The sequence below is a fragment of the Eubalaena glacialis genome, chromosome 16 (assembly GCF_028564815.1).
Source record: "Eubalaena glacialis isolate mEubGla1 chromosome 16, mEubGla1.1.hap2.+ XY, whole genome shotgun sequence".
Taxonomy (NCBI): domain Eukaryota; kingdom Metazoa; phylum Chordata; class Mammalia; order Artiodactyla; family Balaenidae; genus Eubalaena; species Eubalaena glacialis.
In genome coordinates, this window is record NC_083731.1 from 90,351,775 (window position 1) to 90,378,748 (window position 26,974).

The 26,974-nt window shown below is 36.8% G+C and overlaps 1 protein-coding gene across 1 annotated transcript in view; it reads right to left on the reverse strand.

The window, feature by feature from the left end:
* RNF17 (ring finger protein 17) overlaps positions 1–26,974 on the reverse strand; it is a 116,757-nt gene that overhangs the window by 1,358 nt on the left and 88,425 nt on the right. Inside the window, exons 27-34 of the mRNA XM_061170939.1 lie at positions 11,971–12,090; positions 10,909–10,989; positions 8,473–8,598; positions 7,271–7,327; positions 5,349–5,465; positions 4,021–4,189; positions 2,229–2,364; positions 178–367 (exon numbers count right to left, since the gene is read on the reverse strand). Coding sequence (XP_061026922.1) covers positions 178–367; positions 2,229–2,364; positions 4,021–4,189; positions 5,349–5,465; positions 7,271–7,327; positions 8,473–8,598; positions 10,909–10,989; positions 11,971–12,090 — 996 coding nt within the window. The remainder of the gene's footprint in view (positions 1–177; positions 368–2,228; positions 2,365–4,020; positions 4,190–5,348; positions 5,466–7,270; positions 7,328–8,472; positions 8,599–10,908; positions 10,990–11,970; positions 12,091–26,974) is intronic.

Sequence of the window (26,974 nt, forward strand, 5' to 3'; positions counted from 1 at the left end):
AATACAAACTAAGACATTTGAACAAGCCTTAAAATTAATCCTATAGTATTTACAACATCAAACGCTTTAAAGCATTTTTGCATCTAGAGCTGCAGAGATAAAAAGCACTTTAGAAAGTTAACAGGGATCCTTGAAATAGCTTTGAAAGTATTTTGGCTAATTAAGACAGATATTTACCATGGAAGAAGCATAAAGTTGTTTTCCTTGAAGACAGTCTATCATAGCCCACAATGCTTCCATGCTCCACTTGGGACAGTATGGTATTCTTGCCTTTCCTACATCTCTTAAGGGAGGTTTAAACCCTGCCAAGAGAACCTTTATGGCTCGGGCTGGATACTGCATAAGATGAACAGGAATTTGACAAAGTCTGTCACAAAAGAAATCCTTAAATTAAAATGTTAAGAATGTCACAATTAGAGGAAAAGTTAAAGGTGTTGGATTTGGCAGTGATTCTTGGATATGACACCAAAAGCACAGGCAACAGAAGAAAAAATTTTGATTATATCAAAATTTAAAACTGTGCAAAGGGCACAGTCAACAGAGTGAAAAGGCAACCTACAAAATGAGAGAAAATATACATTAAAAAAGACATTTCTCCAAGGAAGAGATATAAATGGGCAACAAGCAAATGAAAAGGTGCTCAACATCACTAATCATCAGGGAAATGCAAATCAAAGCCACAATGTGATATCACCTCATACCCATTAGGATGGCTACTATTAAAACAAACAAACAAACAAAAACGGAAGATAACAAGTGTTGGTGAGGATACAGAGAAAAACTGGAACCCTCGGACATTTGGTGGGAATGTAAAATGCTACTGTGGGGAAGTTTGGTGGTTCCTCCAAATACTAAGAATAAGCATATTATCCAGCAATTCCACTTCTGAGTATATTGAAAGCAGGGTCATGAAGAGATGTTTGTACACATGTGTTCATAGCATCATTCACAATAGCCAAGTATCCACTGATGGGTGCATGGATAAATAAAATGTGTTATATACATATGATGGAATATTATTCAGCCTTAAAAAAAGAAGAAAATTCTGACATATGCTATGACATGGTTGAACCTGGACATCATGCTAAGTGAAATAAGCCAGTTACAAAAAGACATAATCAAATTCATAGAGATGGAACAGTGGTTGACGGGCTGGATGAAGAGGGAATGAGGGATCGTTTAATGGGCACAGCGTTAGTTTCAGTTTTCCAAAATGAAGAGAGTTCTGGAGATTGGTTGCACTAACAATGTAAGGAAAGTTAACACTATTTAACTATACTTCCAAAAATGGTTAAGATGGTAGATTTTATGATATGTGTATTTTACCACTATTAAAAAAGTATCACAAACAACAATAACAAAACTTGGAAAATAACAGTGTCGGCAAGGATGTGGAGAAAATGGAACTCCTGTGCGTTGCTGGTGGAAATATAAATAGTGTAGCTACTATGGAAAAGTTTGGCATTTCCTGAAAAAGTTAAACACACAATTACCATATGGTCCCGCAATTCCATTTTGAGGTATATAATACCCCCAAACAGCTGAAAGCAGGAACTCAAAACGGCTCTTTGTATGTCATTGTTCATAGCAGCATTATTCACAGACCAAGTGCCCATCAACAGATGAACAGATAAACAAAATGTGGTATATATGTACAACGAAATATTATTTAGTCATAAAAGTAATGAAATTCTGACACATGCTTCAATTGAATGAACTCTGAAAACATCATTCTAAGTAAAATAAGCCAGACATAAAAGGACAAATACTTATGATTACACTTGATGAAGGACCTAAAATAAGCAAATTCATACAGAGAGTAGAAGAGGGGTTACCGGGAGCTGAGGGAAAGGGAATGGAATGTTATTGAGGGGTAGAGTTTCTGTTTGGGGTTATGAAAAAGTCCTGAAAATGGACAGTAGCAATGGTCGCACAGCACTGAATACTTAATGCCAATTAATTGTATACTTAAAAATGGCTAATGTGGTAAATTTTTTCTCTTTAAGAATTTTTTAAAATTTATTTTTTAACATGGTAAATTTTATGTTATGTATATTTTACCACAATAAAAAATAACTTTTAGATAAAAAATACTCCCAATATATAAGTAGCTTTAAAGTAGATTTTTTTCTTTTAAAAAAAGAGGCAAAATCTTTTCATTTAAAAAAAAAAAAGAATAGAAAACTAAGAATCCTAACTCAACTAAGTTTACTTTTTTGTTTTTTAACCTGTTTATTGTCAGCTTTTCAGTTGATCCATAATCAACAAATTGTACCAGGACAGCCAGAGGATTAAATTCTTTAATGGAAACAATCTTTGCTCTGTACCATACGCCATCATCATATTCTGCAAGGCAAGGCATTTCTGAAAAGACAAAAAGGGGAAAATCACATTGCCTTTTATTTTCTTAAAAACGTTTTTTTAAAAAAATACAGTAAAGTACAAAGAAAATATAATCACCAATTACCCATTATTCAGAATTAAACACTCAACAGTTAGCCACATGTTGGCTTGTGCTCTTTTTTCTGTTTATACTTTATAAACCTTGTTTTTCCTAATTCCTAAGTTAGGAAAAGGCTGGAAGAAAGACACCTCTCCATTCTCAGAGTCCTAGTTCTTCCACCACCCAAGGCTTAAACCATCCTTCCATTGTTCCCACTTCTTATACGCCCCCAATTTTTTTTCCTTTGGGCAGTTGTCTTCTGCAAATGATAGTAAAATGGTTTCTGTTATTCCTACTTTTAACTTCCTTCTCCTCCAATCCAATTCCATTGCTCTGTAGTTTAAAAAATTTCAATGGCATCTTAACTGTCTGCGGTACCAAGTCCTTAGACTGCAATTTACAGGGTTCTTCACAATATACTCCCAACCCACTTCAACCACATATCCTCAACGTGTTACCTAAATAGATTCCTTATTCAACTCCTTCAATATAGATTCCGTACATATTTAATGAGCACTTGTCTATGAATCAACTTGTACATATGCATACTTAATTGAAGAGTAACCATAGAAAAATGCACACATGTATGTGTAGCTCCATGAATGATCACATTACGCACGGACTGTTTGTGCAGCCTCCCTGAGAGAAGAGCACCATGAGGAAGGGATTGTTTCTTCCAGATTATAAATTAGTTTTTACAAAAAGAAAAAGTGACAGTGAGTTTATTTTTTCACTCATTCAACAAATACTTATGAGCACCTACTTGTGCCAGGTGCCCTCCTTAAGCGCTGATGACGCTGCGGCACAGAGTCCCTGCTGTGGTGCTGCCTTACAGGACGGGAGGAGCGGGTGAGGTGGGATGCATCAGGGAAGAGCTGCCATGCGGGGATAGCTGAGCAGAGACCCTGCTACACACCCCAGAACTTTCCAGGCAGAGGGAACAGCAAGTGGTGTTTATCAGCCAAACATGGGTCACAAGTGATTAAAATCTCATTAAGTAAAATCAGATAGGACGTCAGGCTGATGTTTTCCTTTGCTAAAGTATCCTCTGATATGAACAAAATACCAAGGATGAATACATCCCTATACATCACATACTGATAAAATGTGTAGACACCACTCCTGGTATTCAGGAACCGTCAACACCAGTAACTAGATGCATTTTCCTCATAGGAGAATGCCATATATTTAATAAAGATAGGGAAATAGATTAGAAAGGGGAAAAAGCAGAATTTCACCCATGCTGGCAGGACTCGACACAACCTGAGTTCTGCTGCCCCACACCACAATTAGCAGCTTAGGTGGCTTGTAATTAAAATAAGTGCCGTTCAGGTCCAAGTAACTCACAATCTGAGCTACTGGCAAAACTGCAAGCTCAGAAAAGCCACCTTCATGCAGTCAATGTTACAGTGTGGCCTGAGCTTTGAAAAACAAAAGCGCCCCAAGGCAAGAGACCATGCATATCAAGTGAGGGTGATAGAAATACCAGTTAACCTTAGAAAGAACCCAGTCTCATCAGCACTGAAACAAAACAGCGGCTTCACTGGGAATCCCATTTTACTCTGAAAGGTTAGTACCTGTTCGGAAGTCCGTCAGAGGCGGGAATGTCTCCACATCCTTATTGAACCTCCCCAGCGCTTCCTCAAGGCTCTCGGGCTCAGGTTCCCAGCTGACTCCACTGTCAACTGTGTCATCATGCTGCTTCACCAGATTACAGTTTTCTACAGAGTCAAGGCAAATATACACCTAAGTGGGGGGAAGGGAAGGGAAAAAGTTCAAATGCTGTGATTTTTAGTATTCATGATGTGGACAGAACTACTGCACGCCAGTCCCCAGCAACGGCCTCACAGCCCTCACAGAGTCAAGTCCCCACAGCAAACCAGACTTGCTCTTTGCTCTGGAAAGCACGACAGCGGCAGCGGCGGTATGTGACCGCTGAGCCCAGGTTGTCAAAGGCGTGGTCTCTGCCTTGGTGGCGCTCAGCCCAACAGGGAAGCGTGCAGACGCGCGCCAGCAGGCCCAGGAGAGGCCCGCGGGGCCGGGGCCCAGCACTCGGGCTCTGGAAGTGGATCCTGCACACCCCACACACACACCCCGACTGCAACCCGAGATCCTGGATTCCTGACTTTCACGTGTGTTGTTTTATGCTGCTCAATTTGGGGTAATTTATGTGGTGACTAATAACTAATTAAAAATCATAAAAACCAACAATAGTTTGCGCTACTATGTTCTCTGATGAAATTATGGAGCAAATTCTTCTTGTCGGTGAAAAGAATGGTTTACTGTGTAAAAATGGCTGAGGGACTGCCTGGCCGCTTAATTTGTCATTTCTTTCTCTCGTTAGCCAAGCATATATAATTGAATTTTCTTTAGTGTACTTACTCATTCAGTCAATATTTACTGAGTGCCTACTATGTATCAGGCAGTATTCTAGGTTCTAGGGACACACCTCTGACCAAAACAGACAAAAATCCCTGTCTTCATGGAATTACATTCTAGTGGGAAGAAGCAGACAAAATAAGGAAGTGGCACAGTGTGTCACAAGGTGATAAGTGGTATGGAAAAACAGCGAATAAAGAGCACCTAAGTTCAATGTAGGACGAGGACAGGGGCATGAGATGTTTAATAAGATTTCACAGGTGGAAATAAGTTCCAACTTAACAATCTAAATATTTGAATGAAAAAGCTACACAATACTGGGAAAACCCAACAGTGATTAAGGAACACTTGCCTCATTAAGTACAAACAAGTGTCTGAAGAGGACATTATAGGGCAGGCAACCTAGCGGCCACCAGCTGTCAGCTATGAAAATCAGGAAGATGGAAATGTGGAGAATCAACCCTAGAGTTAAAGACCGAGACTGCCTGTCATGTTTTTAACCACCAGCATTACTGGAATCACGTACTTCGCTGGGTGAGACAACGTGCTTAACTTGAACAGCGTAGAGCTCTCCAGGGGGAGGAAGAGGTGAAGACAAATATGGCGGTAAAATAGGAGTCTCTGTTTCAGGCAAAAGCAATTCCTAAAACACCAAAAATAAATTCCAATTTCAGAGTGATTATTACAGAAACCCACTACATTATTAAAGCTTATTACAGTGCCAATTTACTTTCATTTAGCGAAAATCTAGCTGAGACCCTGAAAATCACAAAATAATTTTGTTGTAGTGGGACCAAAATGTGGTAAGTAATCAAAAGATCTTTAGCAGTCTTTTGTCCCCTGCCAAAAAAAAAGATTTTGTGTAAAACAAACCCCACAGGAATATTTACTTATATATAATATTTACATATAACACATAAAATTCTAGAAGAATGATTAACAAATTGCAGCTGCTTAGTGGGACGGACTGGGGTGTTCAAGATGTAGAACTGGGACAACTTCTTTCTTTTCAAATTTCTGTAGTATTTCATTTATTTTTAGAGTATATTATAATAAAAACTAATACATGAAATGACAAAGGAAGATTTAAGTTAAAAATCATGAAAAAAGTGTGCTCTCTCTTAAGCTCTATAAAAGCATAAGGAGTAATTAAAAGTTATATGATTCCAAAGAGGATCAAGGCAGTTAGCAGTTGTTAAAAGAAATAGACATATAAAAATATAGGGGATTTTTCTTTTAGTAAGTTAAAAAAAATCTTGAATATGGTGATTAACATAAATAGTAAAACAATCATATTCAAATTTGTAGACTCACTTTATTACTATTTAACATTTCCAAACTGGTGGCAAAACAAAACATACTTGAACCACTAAGATTTCAGCAAGAAGTGACTACCTACTGTTGAATTTTACTGATTTGTTACAAAACACTTTACAACAAGCATATGTCATTTTTATAATTATAGGAATTAAATTCTACTTAAAATTTTAAATGATAAAATTTTACTTATGAAAACACTTCTTGCACCAAAAAGCAAAAGTGACAAAAGAAAAAATAAGATAAAAAGGATAAACTAGACTTCATCAAAATTTAAAACTCTGGTGTTTCAAAGGATACCATCAAGAAAGTGAAAAGACAACCCACAGAATGGGAGAAAATATTTGCAAATCATATCTGATAAGGGACTTGTATCTTCACACCTATCCTAAGATGGCTAGGAAAAAATTCAGATAAGTGTTGGTGAGGATATGGAAAAAATGGAACCCTTGTACAATCCTAGTACCAAAGTAAAATGATGCCGCTGGTTTGGAAAACAGTTTCACAGTTCCTTAAAATGGTAAACACAGTCACCATATGACTTAGTAATGCCACTCCTAGGTCCATACTCAAGAGAACTGAAAACAGACATCCACTTAAAAATTTGTACACAAATGTTCATAGTAGCTTTAATTCACTATCTGTAAAGGTAAGAACCACCCAAGTATCCATCAACAGATGAATGGATAAGCAAAATGTGTGTATCTGTATAATGGAGTATTATTCAGCAATAAAAAGGACACATACTACAACATGATTCAACCCTGCAAACAGTATGCGGAATGAAAGCAGCCAGTAACAAAGGGCTATGATTCCCTTTACATGAAACGTCCAGAATAGACAAACCCACAGAAACAGTTTCCAGGAAACTGGGGAAGGGGAAATGGAAAGTGACTGCTGCTGGTATGGAGCTTCTTTCTGAGATGAAATGTTGTGGAATTAGATAGTTGTGATGATTGCACAACTCTATGAATATATTAAAAACCACTGACTTGTACACTTTAAAAAGTTGAATTTTATGGTATGTAAATTATCTCAATAAAGCTCTTATGCTTACCTTCCTGATCTTGTATCAGATTCTTTGTATTGATGAAGTGTCCAAATTTTCAAAATATTTGGATTGAAACTTACCTCAAACCTTATTTCCCATCTCTCTTCCTCATACTTTTTATTGTAATCTGTTGGTTTCTGAAATAATATAGTATTATTAATAAAACTATCTTTAACTATGTAGTATTGTTTTAAGGCACTTTCATATTTCATCCCACAAAAACTGTGTGCATGACCTTGTTGGCATTCATTTCAGCTTAACTATGGGAAAATTTAGTGTTCTGAGTGATCTTAATATTGCAACAAGAAGAATCCTCAAAATTATGCTAAAAGCATGTCAGTTGTCATTAGTTTATAATAAGAGTGGGAGCTCTTACCTTTCAAATGTTCACACTGAAGAGTACACCTGGCAGAGAGACTAAGTAATCTTTATAAAACCTGTTTAACAGATGAAACACCCTTTACACACACACACGGGGGCACGCACGCATGCACACACACACACACCTCTATGCTCAAAAGAAACAACTGGCTGTGAGGATTACATGTACAAAGTTATGTCATAGTTTCCTATTTGAGAGAAGAAAGTAGTTTCCTATATTGAACTGAACACCCACTGTTTGGTTGTGCACTATCGCCAAAATGAATATTCAAAAACCTAACAAGTGAACTGTAAGTCTAAAAATATCTTGCTATATAAAATGTTCACGTTCTTATTTATGATGAGTACCCTATTTCTACAAAGTATTTGTGGCAGCTTGCAATGTGAAATCATATCTGTAACAGACTAATTATGTTTTTTAAAATGTTAAAAACAGAAGCACCAGGCAACTGGAATGGGCTATTTACTGAAGCTAAGCTTAAAATCTGGCTCTGAGTTCCCTGTAAGAAGGCAAAATGGGGGAAATGTTACAATATTCAATATAAGGCAAAACCATTTTATCTTGGGAGAGTGTCATTTTCTGGCAGTGAATTCCATTATGATTTTATAATTTACATCTATATTCAAACAACGTTAGAGAACATATGAGCTTCTCATTAGGTTTGAAGATATAGAAACACTAAGTGACTCTTAATGCAATTGAAGTCTTTTCTAGGACTTTATAAAGCATGATATAGGGTATTGCTTTCTCAATAAAGAATTCACAAATCATCTAGACCCTCTTAACATATCAGGCATGTAGAACTATATGGAAGGCTTGAGGCATAAGACAAAACATGACATTTTAACCACAATTTCTTTTTCTATAGTTTAGATTTTTATAGAAAAATAGTTCACTTACTTCTTTCAATATTTCCTCAGAATGTTCAAAAGTACAATACTTATGGTGTGCCATAAAATAAGAAAGTGACATTCCATCAAAATAGAGATGAATAGATAATTTCTCCCATGGATTTTCTGGTAATTCCTATTTAAGTTCAATAAAGGAGATTATTACTATAAAAATAAAGTCTGAAGATTAAAATTTTACAGTTGGCAAAAATGAAATTAGATTTCTGACAATCACAGTATTACTAGTTTGACTAGTGACTCGTTTTGTAAAATTTTCTTCCTGGTATTTTGGCAGATAACGAGGCAATAATGCTACTACTCTGGTTTTTATAAAATATATTTACATGTCCATAAGGTAGAGAGTTTTCTAGTTATGTAAAGAAAAAAATTTACTATACATCATCTTTAGATAATACTAATAATTTATACTAAGTAGAAGGAGAAAGAAAAAGTATGCTCAGGGGTAAAGAAATGAAGTTTAGTTAAAAATCCAAAAATGACAGGAATCAGAAGAAATTAACAAGAGTCTAGGAGTCATATAGTGGCTTTAAAACCTGTGGGTCCGTTTACAAACATTAGGTACCAAAATGCACATGACTGATAAGCTGATCGTTCCTCGCTATTTCCACTCGGTACCACCTTAGTCCAAACTCATGTCTCTGCTGAGTTAGTGTAATCGCCTTCCAGCTGATCTCCTGCTTCTACCTTTTTCTACCGTCCAGTTTTCACCAGTGCAAAGTGAAAACAGTAGATTGTGAGGTCAGATCACATCCACCTCCGCACAGCGACAACTGCACCTCTCACAGGTGGCCTCCCACCTCCGTCCGTCCGGCTGCTCCTTGGACACTCCAGGCGTCTCCTGCCCTGCGGCTCTCTGCACTGATCTGGTAACTGCGTGGCGTGTCCTCTCACCACTCAGAAGTCTCAATCAAATTTTATCTTTTTAGGGATGTCTTCTCTGACCACTGTATTTAAAATGTTATCTCCTCCCCTGCCCACCTCTCCCTATCAGCCTTTCCTAATTCATTTTTCTGGCCAGCACTACTATTTAACATACCTTATATATATATTTTTTTTTCGTTTTATTTCCCATCACTAAAATGGAAGCTCAACGGAGGCAGGAGTTTCTATTTGGCTCTTGCTGCACCTGCAGGTCTAGGACAGAGCCCAGCATGTTAAGAGGCACCGGGTCCGTGCCATGAGCATGTAAGGTAGGAGGAGCACTTCTGGGGAAGGTCTGCTACGGCAGCAGGGCTGCAAGGGCAAGCACAGGCATGGTTTCTGAGAAATCGAGTACCTTGGTATACGCCACACTGTTTTCCTAGGCTAAGCTAAGCAGCAAAGAAAGCCACCTGGATAACCTGAACAGTTCCCATTTCTGCAGGACTTCCGTGACTGTCCACAGAGGCTGTGAATAACCAGAGAGGCTTCTCCACTTTCTTATTTAAGTGCATCTGTGGCTCTTTTTAGGTCTTTATCAGCCTACCATCACACCTTTCATACAGAAATACTTCCTTAAAGTTCTTCTATCTTTCTGCCCGAACCCTCCAACACAGCTCCAGGAGAATCTTCTCACTGCCTCACTGCTCAAGAACCCCCAGTGGGGCCTCCCGCCTGACGTCTACTTCTCTTAAACCCTATTCACACTGCTGCTCCTCCCAAAACTCCTACTGTTCTAGCAAATGCATTTCCCATTTCTGTCTCTGCACCTACCTGGTCAGGAGCACTTCATCAACTCCCATTTCTACATTCCTATTACACTCACTCTTTTTACCAGCCGCCTGGCTCTCAGCAAGTTGTGGTGTAAAGTCTTTAGGGTTTTGTCTTGTGTCTCACTGTTTCACTAACTAGACAGGGCCCTTGAGGACGGGAATTACCTGCACCTAACACAGTGCTACACACACAGCACCATCCTGAAAACTACCATGTGTGTTTATAAACACCTCTATTTCCTTAGTACTCTCCTCGTGTCAAAATAAGTTGTTAATAAGGAATCTTCCAAATTACTTGCTTATGGAAGTTCTCAGGAACTTGCTCAAAATTAGGTTTATTTAAAATGAGCCTAGGAACCAAAGTGGTAACTTCTTTTATGTTAACGAGTAATTGATAATCACATAGGAACATAGTTCTTCACAAAAAAAATCCCTCAAATTATATTACCTGTAACACTTTATGGCAAATAAACTAAATCAATGATATATGCTTTATTTTTAATTTTTTTTTGAAGTTGTTTTTTTTTTTGATTTTTTGATGTGAACCATTTTTAAAGTCTTTATTGAATTTGTTACAATATTGTTTCTGTTTTTTGGTCCCTTGGCCGAGAGGCATGTGGGATCCTAGCTCCCCGACCAGGGATCAAACCCACAGCCCCTGCATCGGAAGGCGAAGTCTCAACTACTGGACTCCCAGGGAAGTCCCAATGATATATGCTTTAAATACAAATTACCATAATGTGAACTTCCACCTCTCTCTTTGAAAGCAGTTCCTGAAGGAGTTCTACTGCATCTGGTTGCCAGACATTCCCGACCTATTTGGGATTAATAAACTCAGATTCTTTCACAAAATAAGAGCAGGAAGTAAATGAAGATACACAAAAGTAGCCATAAACAGATAACACTAGAGAGAAGGACAAAATATATAGGCAGTTTTCAGAGAATATCATGGGTATATGATAAAAATGATCTTAAGAAACTAATAATTTGTCTCAGCTTCCCCCCATGTTACTCTCTTAAAGCATTTTATGCTTTAAAAATATAAACCTACACTAAAAAAAAAAGCATCATAAAACTTTTAAAAAAGGCCAATATGCCAAAGCAGTGCTTGTATACTGACTACAATGTATATTTATTAAGGAGCAGTGACTATTACGTCTTATGTGTTAAGAGGTTCACTTGGCCAGGAATTGGGACCTCCTGCCAAAAGCCCATGAGGAGCCCCAGCTTCCTGCCAGCGCCCTGTGAGTGAGCATCTGGAAGCGGGTTCTTCAGCCCAGTCAGTCCTTTGGGTTATTGCATTTCCGGTGCACATCTTGGCTGCAGAGTCATCAGGGACCCTGAGCCAAAACACCCAGCTAAGCTGTTCCCAATGCCTGAGCCACAGAAACTGTATGAAATTTTTAAAAAGCTTATTGTTGATTTAGACCACTAAATTTTAAGCTTAATTTGTTATATAGCAAGAGATAATTAATATACCATTCCTTTCTCTGATCCAGCTTCAAATTTCTTGAAATTTTATTTGAACCAGAACTAAAAATTAACAATTCCAAACAAAATTCCCATCTATGAAGACATTATCTCTCTTAATTTATTCAGATATTTTTATATCCTTCAGTATAATTCTGTCGTTTTCTTCATAAAGGCCCTTTAGCTATCTTTGTAAGCTTATTTCTAAATATTATTTTTGTTGCACTGAAAGGGATTTCATTTTACATTCTTATTTCTAGAAAACTATTGTTAATAAAAAGACAGTATTTTAAAATTAATCATCCTATAAATCCCTGTTTACTCACAGGTATGGTATTATAGAGCTGACAAGGAATACAAAGTTGGGGTGTATCAGGATATAGCAAAATAGGGTAAAGATGACACTGTGGAATCTTCTCAGTGAATCCGTGATCTAAATATTGTACCTGAAACAGGACAAAGTTCATAATTAAAACTTACTACTAAAAACTAGGGACAGAAAGGACTCCCTGGTATTAAAGAGAATAAAAAAAAAAAAGACATCCTAGAAGGAGATATAAATCTGGATTAAAAAAATCTCTAGAAAAAAAGTAACACTGTATTTCCTCATCCCATAGTGTATCAAACCTCACTGTCAAAAGGTTTTCTTACACATGAACAAAAGCTTTTTCTTTTCTTGAGAATAATCAATTTTTTGGAGGATGTTTAAAATTTTTCTTTTGTTTTTGCAAGTATTTTAGAAGTCCTGATTTCCATTTAATAAAAGAACATTTCTCAAATTCTCAGTATTCCTCAGTTTCACAGTTTGGGAAACTCTGCATGTAATGTTTCCTTCCTGGAGAATCACATTGCATAATAAAGGTTCTGAGAAGTCCTATGAGAAAGAAACTTGTTTTTAAGTCATCCAGTGTTCCTCAAATTTTGTAAAATAACTTTCTAAAGACTTCATTTTTTAAAGAATTTTGGGTTCACAGCAAAATTTAGAGAAAGGTACAGAGATATTCCTCACACCCCAGCCTCCCTCACTGTAACATCCTGCACCACAGTGGTAATTTGTTATAATCATGAACCTACATGGATACGTCAAAATCAAGGTCCATATAGATTACGTTAGGGTTCACTTGGTGATGTACACCCTATGGGACTGACAAATGTATAAAGATGCTCTGTGAAAACAAAGGGTGTTTTCATTGCCCTAAAAATCCTCTGTCCTTCCTCCCCGCAACCCCTGGCAAACACTCATCTTCTTACTACCTCCATATTTTGCATTTTCCGGAAGGTCATATAGTTGGAGTCATACAGTATATGTAGCCTTTTCAGACTTGCTTTCACTTAGTGATATGCATCTAAGGTTCGTCCACGGCTTTTCATGGCTTGATAGCGCATTTCTTTTTAGCACTGAATAATATTCCATTGTATGAATGCACTACAGTTTATTTATCCATTCACCTACTGAAGGACATCCTGGGTGCCTCCAAGTTTGGCAATTACGAATAAAGCTCCTGTAACAGGTTTTTGTGTGGACATGTTTTCAACTCCTTTGGGTAAATACTGTAAAAATTTAATAAACAGAAACCTCAATTAAACAGAGTTGGGAGATCAGAAAGGGGAGCTCCATGTCCTTTGAGGATAGCAGAAACCAAAAGGAGGAATACAGACTCTTCTTTCCTGGGAAGGACTCAGCCAATGAAAAGCCACGGACTCTTTGTTTACTAGAGCCATACCCACTTCCTTTTCTTCTCTATAAACGTGTTCTCCTTTCCTTGCTTTGCAGGAACTTGCACGTGACTTACCATGGTTGCAGACCCTGAATTGTAATTCTCTGCTGATCCTGAATAAACCCAACTTTGCTGGAGAAGTATCTGGCAGTCTGTTTATTTCAGGTCAACGATACCAAGGAGTGCGACTGCTGGATCATATGTTAAGAGTAGATTTAGTTGTTGAGAAACTGCCGAACTGTCTGCCAAAGTGGATGTACCACTCTGCATTCCCACCGGCAGTGGAGGGTTTCAGTTGCTCCATATCCTCACCAACCTTTGGTGTTGTCAGTGTTCCAGATCTTGGCCATTCTAATATATGTGTAGTGCTATCTTGTATTAACTTGCATTTCCCTGGTGACATATGATGTGGAACTTCTTTTCATATCTTTATTTGCCATCTGTATGTCTCCTTTGGTGAGGTATCTGTTAAGGTCTGTGGTCCATTTTTTAAATTGGGTTGTTTTCTTACTGTTAAATTTTATGAGTTCTTTGTATATTTTGGATAACAGTCCTTTATCAGATGTATATTTTGCAAGTATTTTCTCCCAGTGTTTAGCTTGTTTTCTCATTATCCTGACATTGTCTTTTGCAGAGGAGAAGTTTTTAATTTTAATGAAGTCCAGCTTGTACCTTATTTCTTTCATGGGTCATGTCTTTGGTGCTGTATCTAAAAAGTCATTACCATATTAAAGGTCATCTATGTTTCTATGTTGTCTTTCTAGGAGTCTTACAGTTTTATGTTTTACATTTAGGTCTGTAGTCCATTTAGAGATAATTTTTATGGAAGATTTTATAATTTTTATAAAATCTGTGTCTAGATTTTTTTGCATGTGGATGTTCCATTGTTCCAGCACCATTTGCTGAGAAGACTATCTTTGCTCAGTTGTATTACCATTGCTCCTTTGTCAAAGATCATTGACTATATTTATGTGGGTCTATTTCTGTGTTCTCTAGTCTATTCCATTGATCTATTTGTATTTTGCTTTGCCAATACCACACTGTCTCGATTAACTTTATACTAAGTCTTGAAGCCTAGCCTGTCAGTCCTTTAACTTTGTTCTTCTCCTTCAATATTGTGTTGTCTATCCTGAGTCTTTTGTCTCTCCATATAAACTTAAGAATAAAGTTTGTTGATATCCACAAAATAACTTGCTGGATGTTTGACTGAATCCATAAATACAGTTGAAAAGACCTGACATCTTGCCATCATTGAGTCTTCCTATCCAAGAACAGAGTGTTGCTCCATTAATTTTGTTCTTTGATTTTGTTCATCAGAGTTCTGCAGTTTTCCTCATATGTATCTTTGTATATACTTTGTTAGATTTATACCTAAGTATTTTGTTTTGGGGATGCTAACGTAAAATGGTATTGTGTTTTTTATTTCAAATTCCATCTGTTCACTGCTAGTATATGAGAAAGAAATTGAGTTATGTATATTAACCTTATATTCTGCAATCTTCCTATAATTGCTTACTAGTTCCAGGAGTTTTTTGATGAGTCTCTTGCATTTTTCTTTTAATGTAGGTGAACATGTCATCCGCAAACATACACAGTTTTATTTCTTCCTTCCCAATCTGATTACCCTTTATTTCCTTTTCTTGTCTTGTTGCATTAGCTAACACTTCCAGTACAATACTGAAAAGGATTGGTGAGTGGGTATCCTTGCCTTGTACCTGATCTTGGTGTAAAAGCCTCAAGTTTCTCACCATTAAGTATTATGATATCTGTAGAAGTTCCCTTATACTTCTAGTTTACTGAGTTTTTATCATGAAATGAGTATTGGATCTTCTCAAATGCTTTTTCTGCATCTACGGACATAATCATGTGATTTTTCATTTTTACACTGTTGATGTGATGGATTACTATAATTGATTTTCAAACGGTTAATCAGCCTTGTATACCTGGGATAAACACTATTTGGTCATAGTATGTAATTTTTTTAAAACATTACATACTGTGTTGGCTCTAACTTGCTAATATTTTGCTGAGGATTTTTGCATCTACGTTCCTGAGAGATACTAGTCTGTAGTTTTCTTTTCTTGTGATGTCTTTGTTTTTGAATTAGGGTAATGCTTGCTTCATAAAATGAGTTATGAAGTATGCCCTCTGCTTCTTTCCTCTGAAAGATATTGTAGAGAAATGGTAAAATATCTTCCTTAAATGTTTGGCAGAATTCACCAGTGAACCTATCTGGGCCTGGTGGTTTTTGTTTTGGAAGGCTGTCAATTATTGACTAAATTTCTTTAATAGACAGAGGCCGAGATTGTTTATTTCTTCTTGTGTGAGTTTTGGCATTTTGTGTCATTTAAGAAACTGGTCTAGTCCATCTAGGTTATCCAATGTGTGGGCATAGTTGTTCACAGTATTCCTTTATCTTTCAATGTTCATTAAATCTGTATCGATATCCCTGCTTTTATTTCTGATATTAGTAATTTGTGTCTTTTTTTTTTTTTCTTGGCTAGCCAGGCTAGAGGGTTATCGATTTTATCAAACTTTTCAATGAACCAGCTTTAAATCTCATTAATTTTTTTCCTTGAATTCCTGTTTTCAGGGATTCACAGATTTCAGCTCTAATTCTTATTATTTCTTTTCTTCTGCTTACTTTGGCTTTTTTCTTTTTCTAATTTTCTAAGGTAGAAACATAGATAATTGATTTTAGACTTTCCTTCTTTTATAATATATGCATTCAATGCAATGAATTTCCCTCTCAGCACTGCTTTAGCTGCATCTCATAAATTTTGTAAGTTGTTTTCATTTTCATTTAGTTCAAAATATTTTAATATTTCTCTTGAGATTTCTTCTTTGACCCATGTGTTATTTAGAAGTTTGCTGTTAAATCTCCATGCATTTTGGGATTTTCCAGTTGTCTTTCTCTTACTGATTTCTAGTTTAACTCTATTGTGGTCTGAGAGCAAACACTGATTCCTATTCTTTTAAATTTAAGGTGTGTTTTATGGCCCAGAATGTGGTCTATCTTGGTGAATACTCCATGTGCGCTTAACAATGTGTATCTTGCTGTTGTTGGGGGAAGAATTCTATAGATGCTAATTATATCCAGTTGATGATGATGTTGTTGAATTCAGTTATGTCCTTACTGATTTTCTGCCAGTTGGATCCGTCCATTTCTGATTGGGGGGGGGGGTGTTGAAGTCTCCAACTATGATAGTGGATACACCTATTTCTCCTTGCAGTTCTACTAGTTTTTGCCTCATATAGTTTGACTCTCTGTTCTTAGGGGCATATTAAGAATTTATTAAGACATTCAGAATTTTATGTCTTCTTGGAAAACTGACCCTTTTTCATTATGTAGTGCCCTTTTTCCTTGATAACCTTCCTTGCTTTGAGTCTGTTCTGAAATCATTACAGCTACTCTTTCTTTCTTTTGATTAGTGTTACCATGGAATATTTTTCTAAGTCCATTTATTTTTAATCTATTTTTATCTTATATTTAATGTGGGTTTCTTACAGACAATATATAGTCGGGTGTTGTTTTTTGATCCACTCCAATAATATGGGTCTTTTAACTGGTGCATTTAGACCACTGACCTTTGAAGTGATTATTGACATAGCTGGATTAATATCTAACAAATTTGTTACTGTTTTCTACCTGCTCTTGTTCTTCGTTCTTATTTTTGTCTTTCACTGTTTTTCTTCCTCTTGCGGTTTTTTTTGGGGGAGGGATTTTATATGATTCCATTTTCTCTCTCTTAGTGAATCAGTATAGTTAAAAATTTTTTTAGTAGTTGCCCTACAGTTTGCAATAATCACTTACAACTAATCCAAGTCCACTTTCAAACAACACTATACCACTTTATAGACAGTATTAGTACCTTAGAGTAACAAAATAATCCTAACTCCTCCCTCTCATCCCCTGTATTATTGTCATTCATTTCACTTATATATAAGCATACATAAGCATATATATAACTAAAAGCACATGTAACTGAATTATTTGCTGCTATTATTACTCTGAACAAACTATCACCTGTTAGAGCAATTAAAAATAAGAAAAATAAAAGTTTTAACTTCACTTATTCCTTTTTCAATTATTTTCTTTATGTAGATCTGAGTTTCTAACCTATATTATTTTCCTTCTCTCTAAAAATTTTCTTTTAACATTTTTTGCAAGGCACATCTACTGGCAACAAATTCTCTCACTTTTTGCTTCTCTGTTAAAGTCTTCATTTTTTCCTTCAGTTTTGAAGGATAATTTTGCAGGGTACAGAATTCTAGGCTGATGGGTTTTTCTCCCTCTCAAGATTTTAAATATTTCAACCCACTCTCTTTTTTTTCAATTGATTCATTTATTTCTTTATTCAATTAGTATGAAATGAGGGGCTATTCTGGGTGAACCAAAGTGCTAAACTTACACTGTGATTTCTACCCAATTTGCATTGTTCTCTTAGCTGAAAGAGATGGGGAAAACATTCTTCCTATATCAGTGGCTTCAGCTGCTCAACTTACTTCTCAATAAACAGTTAATTATTATGTCAAAGGTTTTAGGTAAACTTGACCAATGTTGGCAAATAGCACTTGAAAGGAAAGACTGAAAGCAGCTCTTTTGCCCCTTTCCCATTTGCACACTTCTGTTCCCCTCTAACCTTAAAAGAACCTAATTACAGGAATGAGATCACTAGGCAATTTAACCTAACTCCTGACATGTGCTCTTCTGAATGCATACCATGCCTTGTCTAATCCGGTGATTTTTTTTCTAGATGAAAAGAAGAATGAAAAATTAAGCAGTTAAAAATATGGCTAGCTCCCCACTACCACCAACAGCCTCCCTAAGCAATCCTGCAGGCAGATCACTAGGGCAATGTAACATCTGAAGAGAGAGGCAGCCAGCCTGCATGCAATGCAGAATGATGTAGAACCCAGCCTCCTGCCTCGATGATTCACTGAGATTGTTCCCCACACCCCCATTTTCCCCTTTAAAAACTGTCCTGGCTGAGCAGAATCTTAGGAGTTGGTTTCTGGAGACAAGTCCACCTTCTCCTCAGATTGCTGGCTTTTCTGATTAAAGCACCTCTCCTTTCTCCTGACACTTGCCTCTCAAATTACTGGCTTATGAGTCAACCCACTCTCTTCTTGCTTCTTGCATAGTTTCTGAGGAGAAGCTGGATGTAATTCTTATCTTTGCTCCTCTGTAAGTGAGGTGGTTTATTCCTCTGGCTTCTTTCAGGATTTTTTCTGTAATTTTGACTTTCTGTCATTTGAAATGACAGATGGTTTCTTTTGTATTTATTCTGCTTGGTGTTCTCTGAGCTCCAGGATCTATGGTTTGCTGTTTGACATTAATTTGGGGAAATTCTCAGTAATAATTTTTCTTCTCTCTTCACTTTCTGGTATTTCCATTATCTGTACGTTATACCCTTGTAGCCATCCCACAGTTCTTGGGTATTTGGTTCTGTTTTTTTCAGTTTTTCTCTTTACTTTTCAGTTTTAGAGGTTTCTATCTATATATATCCTCTAGCGCAGAGATTTTTTCCTCAGCTGTGGCCAGTCTACTAACAAGCAAATCAAAGGATCTTCCTTGGTATTTCCATCTCTCTGCTTACATTGCCCATCTGTTCTTCCATGTTGTCTACTTTATCCATTAGAGCCCTTAGCATATTAACCATAGCTGTTTTAAGTTCCTGTTCTGATAACTCTTAACATCCCTGCCATGTCTGGTTCTGATGCTTGCTGTGTCTTTTCAAACTGTGTTTCTGCCTTTCAGTATGCCTAATATTTTAAATTTAGATATGACCTATAACATAATATTAGTTTCAGGTATACAATGTAATGATTTGACATTTGCATATATTGCAAAATGATCACAATAAGTCTAGTTAATATCCGTCACCACAAAGAGTCACAAAACATTTTTTTCGAGTCAGCTCTACCCACCACCAGAGCCTCCCATCAAACCTCTTAGATAGCCTCAACCACCAGAGGGCAGACAGAAGCAAGAAAAACTACAATCCTGCAGCCTGTGGAACAAAAACCACACCCACAGAAAGACAGACAAGATGAAAAGGCAGAGGGCTATATACCAGATGAAGGAACAAGATAAAACCCCAGAAAAACAACTAAATGAAGTGGAGATAGGCAACCTTCCAGAAAAAGAATTCAGAATAATGATAGTGAAGATGATCCAGGACCTCGGAATAAGAATGGAGGCAAAGATCGAAAAGATGCAAGAAATGTTTAACAAAGACCTAGAAGAATTAAAGAACAAACAAACAGAGATGAACAATACAATAACTGAAATGAAAACTACACTAGAAGAAATCAATAGCAGAATAACTGAGGCAGAAGAACGGATAAGTGACCTGGAAGATAGAATAGTCGAATTCACTGCTGCAGAACAGACTAAAGAAAAAAGAATAAAAAGAAATGAAGACAGCCTAAGAGACCTCTGGGACAACATTAAACGCAACAACATTCGCATTATAGGGGTCCCAGAAGGAGAAGAGAGAGAGAAAGGACCAGAGAAAATATTTGAAGAGATTATAGTCGAAAACTTCCCTAACATGGGAAAGGAAATAGCCACCCAAGTCCAGGAAGCGCAGAGAGTCCCATACAGGATAAACCCAAGGAGAAACACGCCGAGACACATAGTAATCAAATTGGCAAAAATTAAAGACAAAAATTACTGAAAGCAGCAAGGGAAAAACGACAAATAACATACAAGGGAACTCCCATAAGGTTAACAGCTGATTTCTCAGCAGAAACTCTACAAGCCAGAAGGGAGTGGCATGATATACTTAAAGTGATAAAAGGGAAGAACCTACAACCAAGATTACTCTACCCGGCAAGGATCTCATTTAGATTTGATGGAGAAATCAAAAGCTTTACAGACAAACAAAAGCTAAGAGAATTCAGCACCACCAAACCAGCTTTACAACAAATGCTAAAGGAACTTCTCTAAGTGGGAAACACAAGAGAAGAAAAGGACCTACAAAAAGAAACCCAAAACAATTAAGAAAGTGGTCATAGGAACATACATATCGATGATTACCTTAAACCTGAATGGATTAAATGCTCCAACCAAAAGACACAGGCTTGCTGAATGGATATAAAAACAAGACCAATATATATGCTGTCTACAAGAGACCCACTTTAGACCTAGGGACACATACAGACTAAAAGTGAGGGGATGGAAAAAAATATTCCATGCAAATGGAAATCAAAAGAAAGCTGGAGTAGCTATACTCATATCAGATAAAATAGACTTTAAAATAAAGAATGTTACAAGAGACAAGGAAGGACACTACATAATGATCAAGGGATCAATCCAAGAAGAAGATATAACAATTATAAATATATATGCACCCAACATAGGAGCACCTCAATACATAAGGCAACTGCTAACAGCTATAAAAGAGGAAATCGACAGTAACACAATAATAGTGGGGGACTTTAACACCTCACTTACACCAATGGACAGATCATCCAAAATGAAAATAAATAAGGAAACAGAAGCTTTAAATGACAAAATAGACCAGATAGATTTAATTGATATTTACAGGACATTCCATCCAAAAACAGCAGATTACACTTTCTTCTCAAGTGTGCATGGAACATTCTCCAGGATAGATCACATCTGGGGTCACAAATCAAGTCTCAGTAAATTTAAGAAAATTGAAATCACATCAAGCATCTTTTCTGACCACAACGCTATGAGATTAGAAATGAATTACAGGGAAAAAAACGTAAAAAACACAAACACATGGAGGCTAAACAATACGTTACTAAATAACCAAGAGATCACTGAAGAAATCAAAGAGGAAATCAAAAAATACGTGGAGACAAATGACAGTGAAAACATGACGACCCAAAACCTATGGGATGCAGCAAAAGCAGTTCTAAGAGGAAAGTTTATAGCTATACAAGCCTACCTAAAGAAACAAGAAAAATCTCAAGTAAACAATCTAACCTTACACCTAAAGGAACTAGACAAAGAAGAACAAACAAAACCCAAAGTTAGCAGAAGGAAAGAAATCATAAAGATCAGAGCAGAAATAAATGAAATAGAAACAAAGAAAACAATAGCAAAGATCAATACAACTAAAAGTTGGTTCTTTGAGAAGATAAACAAAATTGATAAGCCATTAGCCAGACCCATCAAGAAAAAGAGGGAGAGGACTCAAATCAATAAAATAAGAAATGAAAAAGGAGAAGTTACAACAGATACTGCAGAAATACGAAGCATCCTAAGAGACTACTACTAGCAACTCTATGCCAATAAAATGGACAACCTGGAAGAAACGGACAAATTCTTAGAAAGGTATAACCTTCCAAGACTGAACCAGGAAGAAACAGAAAATGTGAACAGACCAATCACAAGTAATGAAATTGAAACTGTGATTAAAAATCTTCCAACAAACAAAAGTCCAGGACCAGATGGCTTCACAGGTGAATTCTATCAAACATTTAGAGAATAGCTAACACCCATCCTTCTCAGACTCTTCCAAAAAGTTGCAGAGGAAGGAACACTCCCAAACTCATTCTATGAGGCCACCATCACCCTGATATCAAAACCAGACAAAGAAACTACAAAAAAAGAAAATTACAGACCAATATCATTGATGAATATAGATGCAAAAATCCTGAACGAAATACTAGCAAACAGAATCCAACAACACATTAAAAGGATCATACACCACGATCAAGTGGGATTTATCCCAGGGATGCAAGGATTCTTCAATATACACAAATCAATCAATGTGATACACCATATTAACAAATTGAAGAATAAAAACCATATGATCATCTCAGTAGATGCAGAAAAAGCTTTTGACAAAATTCAACACCCAGTTATGATAAAAACTCTCCAGAAAGTGGGCACAGAGGGAACCTACCTCAACATAATAAAGGCCATATACGACAAACCCACAGCAAACATCACTGTCAACGGTGAAAAACTGAAAGCATTTCCTCTAAGATCAGAAACGAGACAAGGATGTCCACTCTCACCACTATTATTCAACATAGTTTTGGAAGTCCTAGCCACGGCAATCAGAGAAGAAAAAGAAATAAAAGGAATACAAATTGGAAAAGAAGAAGTAAAACTGTCACTGTTTGCAGATGACATGATACTATCCATAGAGAATCCTAAAAATGCCACCAGAAAACTACTAGAGCTAATCAATGAATTTGGTAAAGTTGCAGGATACAAAATTAATGAACAGAAATCTCTTGCATTTCTATACACTAATGATGAAACATCTGAAAGAGAAATTATGGAAACACTCCCATTTACCATTGCAACAAAAAGAATAAAATACCTAGGAATAAACCTACCTAGGGAGACAAAAGACCTATATGCAGAAAACTATAAGACACTGATGAAAGAAATTACAGATGATACCAACAGATAGAGAGATATACCATGTTCTTGGATTGGAAGAATCAATATTGTGAAAATGACTATACTACCCAAAGCAATCTACAGATTCAATGCAATCCCTATCAAATTACCAATGGCATTTTTTACAGAACTAGAACAAAAAATCTTAAAATTTGTATGGAGACACAAAAGACCCCGAATAGCCAAAGCAGTCTTGAGGGAAAAAAACGGAGCTGGAGGAATCAGACTCCCTGACTTCAGACTATACTACAAAGCTACAGTAATCAAGACAATATGGTACTGGCACAAAAACAGAAACACAGATCAATGGAACAAGATAGAAAGCCCAGAGATAAACCCACGCACCTATAGTCAACTAATCTATGACAAAGGAGGCAAAGATATACAATGGAGAAAAGACAGTCTCTTCAATAAGTGGTGCTGGGAAAACTGGACAGCTACATGTAAAAGAATGAAATCAGAATACTCCCTAACACCATAAACAAAAATAAACTCAAAATGGATTCGAGACCTAAATGTAAGACCGGACACTATAAAACTCTTAGAGGAAAACATAGGAAGAACACTCTTTGACATAAATCACAGCAAGATCTTTTTTAATCCACCTCCTAGAGTAATGGAAATAAAAACAAAAATAAACAAATGGGACCTAATGAAACTTCAAAGCTTTTGCACAGCAAAGGAAACCATAGACAAGACGAAAAGACAACCCTCAGAATGGGAGAAAATATTTGCAAACAAATCAACAGACAAAGGATTAATCTCCAAAATATATAAACAGCTCATTCAGCTCAATATTAAGGAAACAAACAACCCAATCCAAAAATGGGCAGAAGACCTAAATAGACATTTCTCCAAGGAAGACATACAGATGGCCAAGAAGCACATGAAAAGCTGCTCAACATCACTAAGTATTAGAGAAATGCAAATCAAAACTACAATGAGGTATCACCTCACACCAGTTAGAATGGGCATCATCAGAAAATCTACAAACAACAAATGCTGGAGAGGGTGTGGAGAAAAGGGAACCCTCTTGCACTGTTGCTGGGAATGTAAATTGATACAGCCACTCTGGAGAACAGTATGGAGGTTCCTTACAAACTAAAAACAGAACTACCATATGACCCAGCAATCCCACTACTGGGCATATACCCTGAGAAACCGTAATTCAAAAAGACACATGCACCCCAATGTTCATTGCAGCACTATTTACAATATCCAGGTCATGGAAGCAACCTAAATGCCCATCGACAGATGAATGGATAAAGAAGTTGTGGTACATATATACAATGGAATATTACTCAGCCATAAAAAGGAACGAAATTGAGTCATTTGTTGAGACGTAGATGGATCTAGAGACTGTCATACAGAGTGAAGTAAGTCAGAAAGAGAAAAACAAATATCGTATATTAACACATGTATGTGGAATCTAGAAAAATGGTACAGATGAACCGGTTTGCAGGGCAGAAGTTGAGACACAGATGTAAAGAACAAATATATGGACACCAAGGGGGGAAAACCGCAGTGGGGTGGGGATGGTGGTGTGCTGAACTGGGCAATTGGGATTGACATGTATACACTGATGTGTAATAAATTGATGACTGATTAAAAAAAACAAAAAAAACACATTTTTTTCATGTGATGAAACGTTTAAGATCTACTCTTCTAGCACCTCTCACATGTACATGATTATTAATTATAGTTGCCATGCTGCACAGCATATCTCCACGAATTATTTATTTTAGAGTTGGAACTTTGTACTTAACCCCCTTCACCCATTTTGCCCATCCTGCCTCTGACAATCACCAATCTGTTCTCTATCTCAATTTTTGTTATTTTTTAGATCCCACACAAAGGGAGATCATTAGGCATTTGTCTTTCTCTGTCTGACTTATTTCACTTAGCATAATGCCTTCAAGGTCTATGCCATCCATGTTTTCACAAATCACAAGATTTCCTTTTTTATGACTGAGTAACATTCCATTTTATATATATATACATATATATATATATATATATATATATATATATATATATATATATATATATACACACACACACATACATATATATATATACCACAATTTCTTTATCCATTCATCCATTAATGGACACTTAGGTTGCTTCCATATTTTGGCTATTGTAAATAATGCTGCAATGAACATGGGGGAGCATATTATCTTTTCAAGTTAGTGTTCTTGTTTTCTTTAGATAAACACCCAGACGTGGAATAACTGGGTCATACAGTAGTTCTATTTTTAATTTTCTGAGGATCTTCCATACTGTTTTCCACAGTGGCTGCATCAATTCACCGTATCAACAGCATATGAGAGTTCTCTATGCTCCACATCCTCACCAACGCTTGTTACTGGTTGTCTTTTTGATAATAGCCGTCTAACAGGTATGAGGTGATATCTCACTGTGATTTTGATTTGCATTTCCCTGATGATTAGTGATGTTGAGCATCTCTGCGTGTGCCTGCTGGCCATTTGCATTTCCTCTTTGGAAAAACGTCTATTCAGTTCTTCTGCCCATTTTAAAATCAGGTTGTTTAATTTTTATTGGGGTATAGGTGATTTACAATGTTGTATTAGTTTCAGGTTGTTTTTTTGATGTTGAGTCGTATGAGCTGTTTATATTATAAACAGCTGTTTATATTATTTATATTGTATGAGCTGTTGGATATCAATCCCTTATCAGTCAGATTATTTGCAAATATTTTCTCCCATTCAGTAGATTGTTTTGTCAATGGTTTCCTTCTCTGTGCAAAAGCAGGGTGGGGGGGCTACTCTTCATTGCGGTGCGCAGGCTTCTCATTGCGGTGGCTTCTCTTGTTGCGGAGCACAGGTTCTAGGTAAGTGGGCTTCAGTAGTTGTGGCTTGCAGGCTCAGCAGTTGTGGCTCACAGGCTCTAGAGCACAGGCTCAGTAGTTGTAGCGCATGGGCTTGGTTGCTCCACAGCACGTGGGATCTTCCCAGACCAGGGCTCGAACCTGTGTACCCTGCATTGGCAGGCAGATTCTTAACCACTGTGCCACCAGGGTAGCCCCTATTTTTGCTTTTATTTCCTTTGTTTTAGGAGACAGATCCAAAAAATATTGCTGCAATTTACATCATAGTGTTCTGCCTATGTTTTCCTCTAGGAGTTGTATAGTATCCAGTCTTACATTTAGGTCTATAATCCACTGTGACTTTATTTTTGTATACGGTGTTAGGGAATGTTTTAATTTCATTCTTTTACATGTAGCTGTCCAGTTTTCCCAGCACCACTTACTAAAGAGACTGTCTTTTCTCCAATGTATATTTTTGCCTCCTTTGTTACAGATTGACCTTAATTGGGTTTATTTCTGGGCTTGAGTTTCATGAGTTCTTTATATATTTTGGATATCAACCCCTTGTCAGATACATGATTTAGAAATATTTCTTCCATTCAGTACGTTGCTTTTTCATTTTGTTGATGGTTTCCTTTGCTGTGCAGAAGCTTTTTCAATGTAGTCCACCTTGTTAATTTTTGTTTTTGTTGCCTTTGCTTTTGGTGTCACATCCAAAAAATTATCACCAATACCTATGTATATCAAGGAACTTATTGGCTACGTTTTCTTCTCGGAGTTTTATGGCTTCAGGTCTTATGTTCAAGTCTTTATAATCTATTTTGAGTTAATTTTTGTGTACTGTTTAAGACAGTGGTCTACTTTCATTCTTTTGCATGTGGCTGTCCAGTTTTCCCAACACCATTTATTGAAGAGACTGTCCTATCCCCACTGTATATTCTTGGCTTTGTCATAAATTAATTGTTCACATGTGCGTAGGTTTATTTCTAGGCTGTCTATTCTATTCCATTGATCTATGCATCTTTTTTTTATGCCAATATCATACTGTTTTGTAATTTTTTCTTGACAGCCAGACATGTACTGTGTAAAAGGAACTGCTATAAATGGGTCTTCAGTAATGTGGTAGGAAGGTGTGGCGGGAGGGGAAATGTTCTACAGTCTTATGATTACGTCTCAGTCTTTCAATGAGACTATGCTTTCAGACTGTGAACTTCACAAGTGTTTCTCAGTTTTTTGCTCTACTCCCTAAAGTGGGAAAGGATGATATAGTGAGCTGGAGTTGGGTCTTTTTCCAATGTGGAAAGCTAGAGTTAACTGGAATTGGGTAATTTCCTTTCCCCCAGGTTGATTAGGCTCTGATAATACCCCAGATGCTTAGGCCCTGC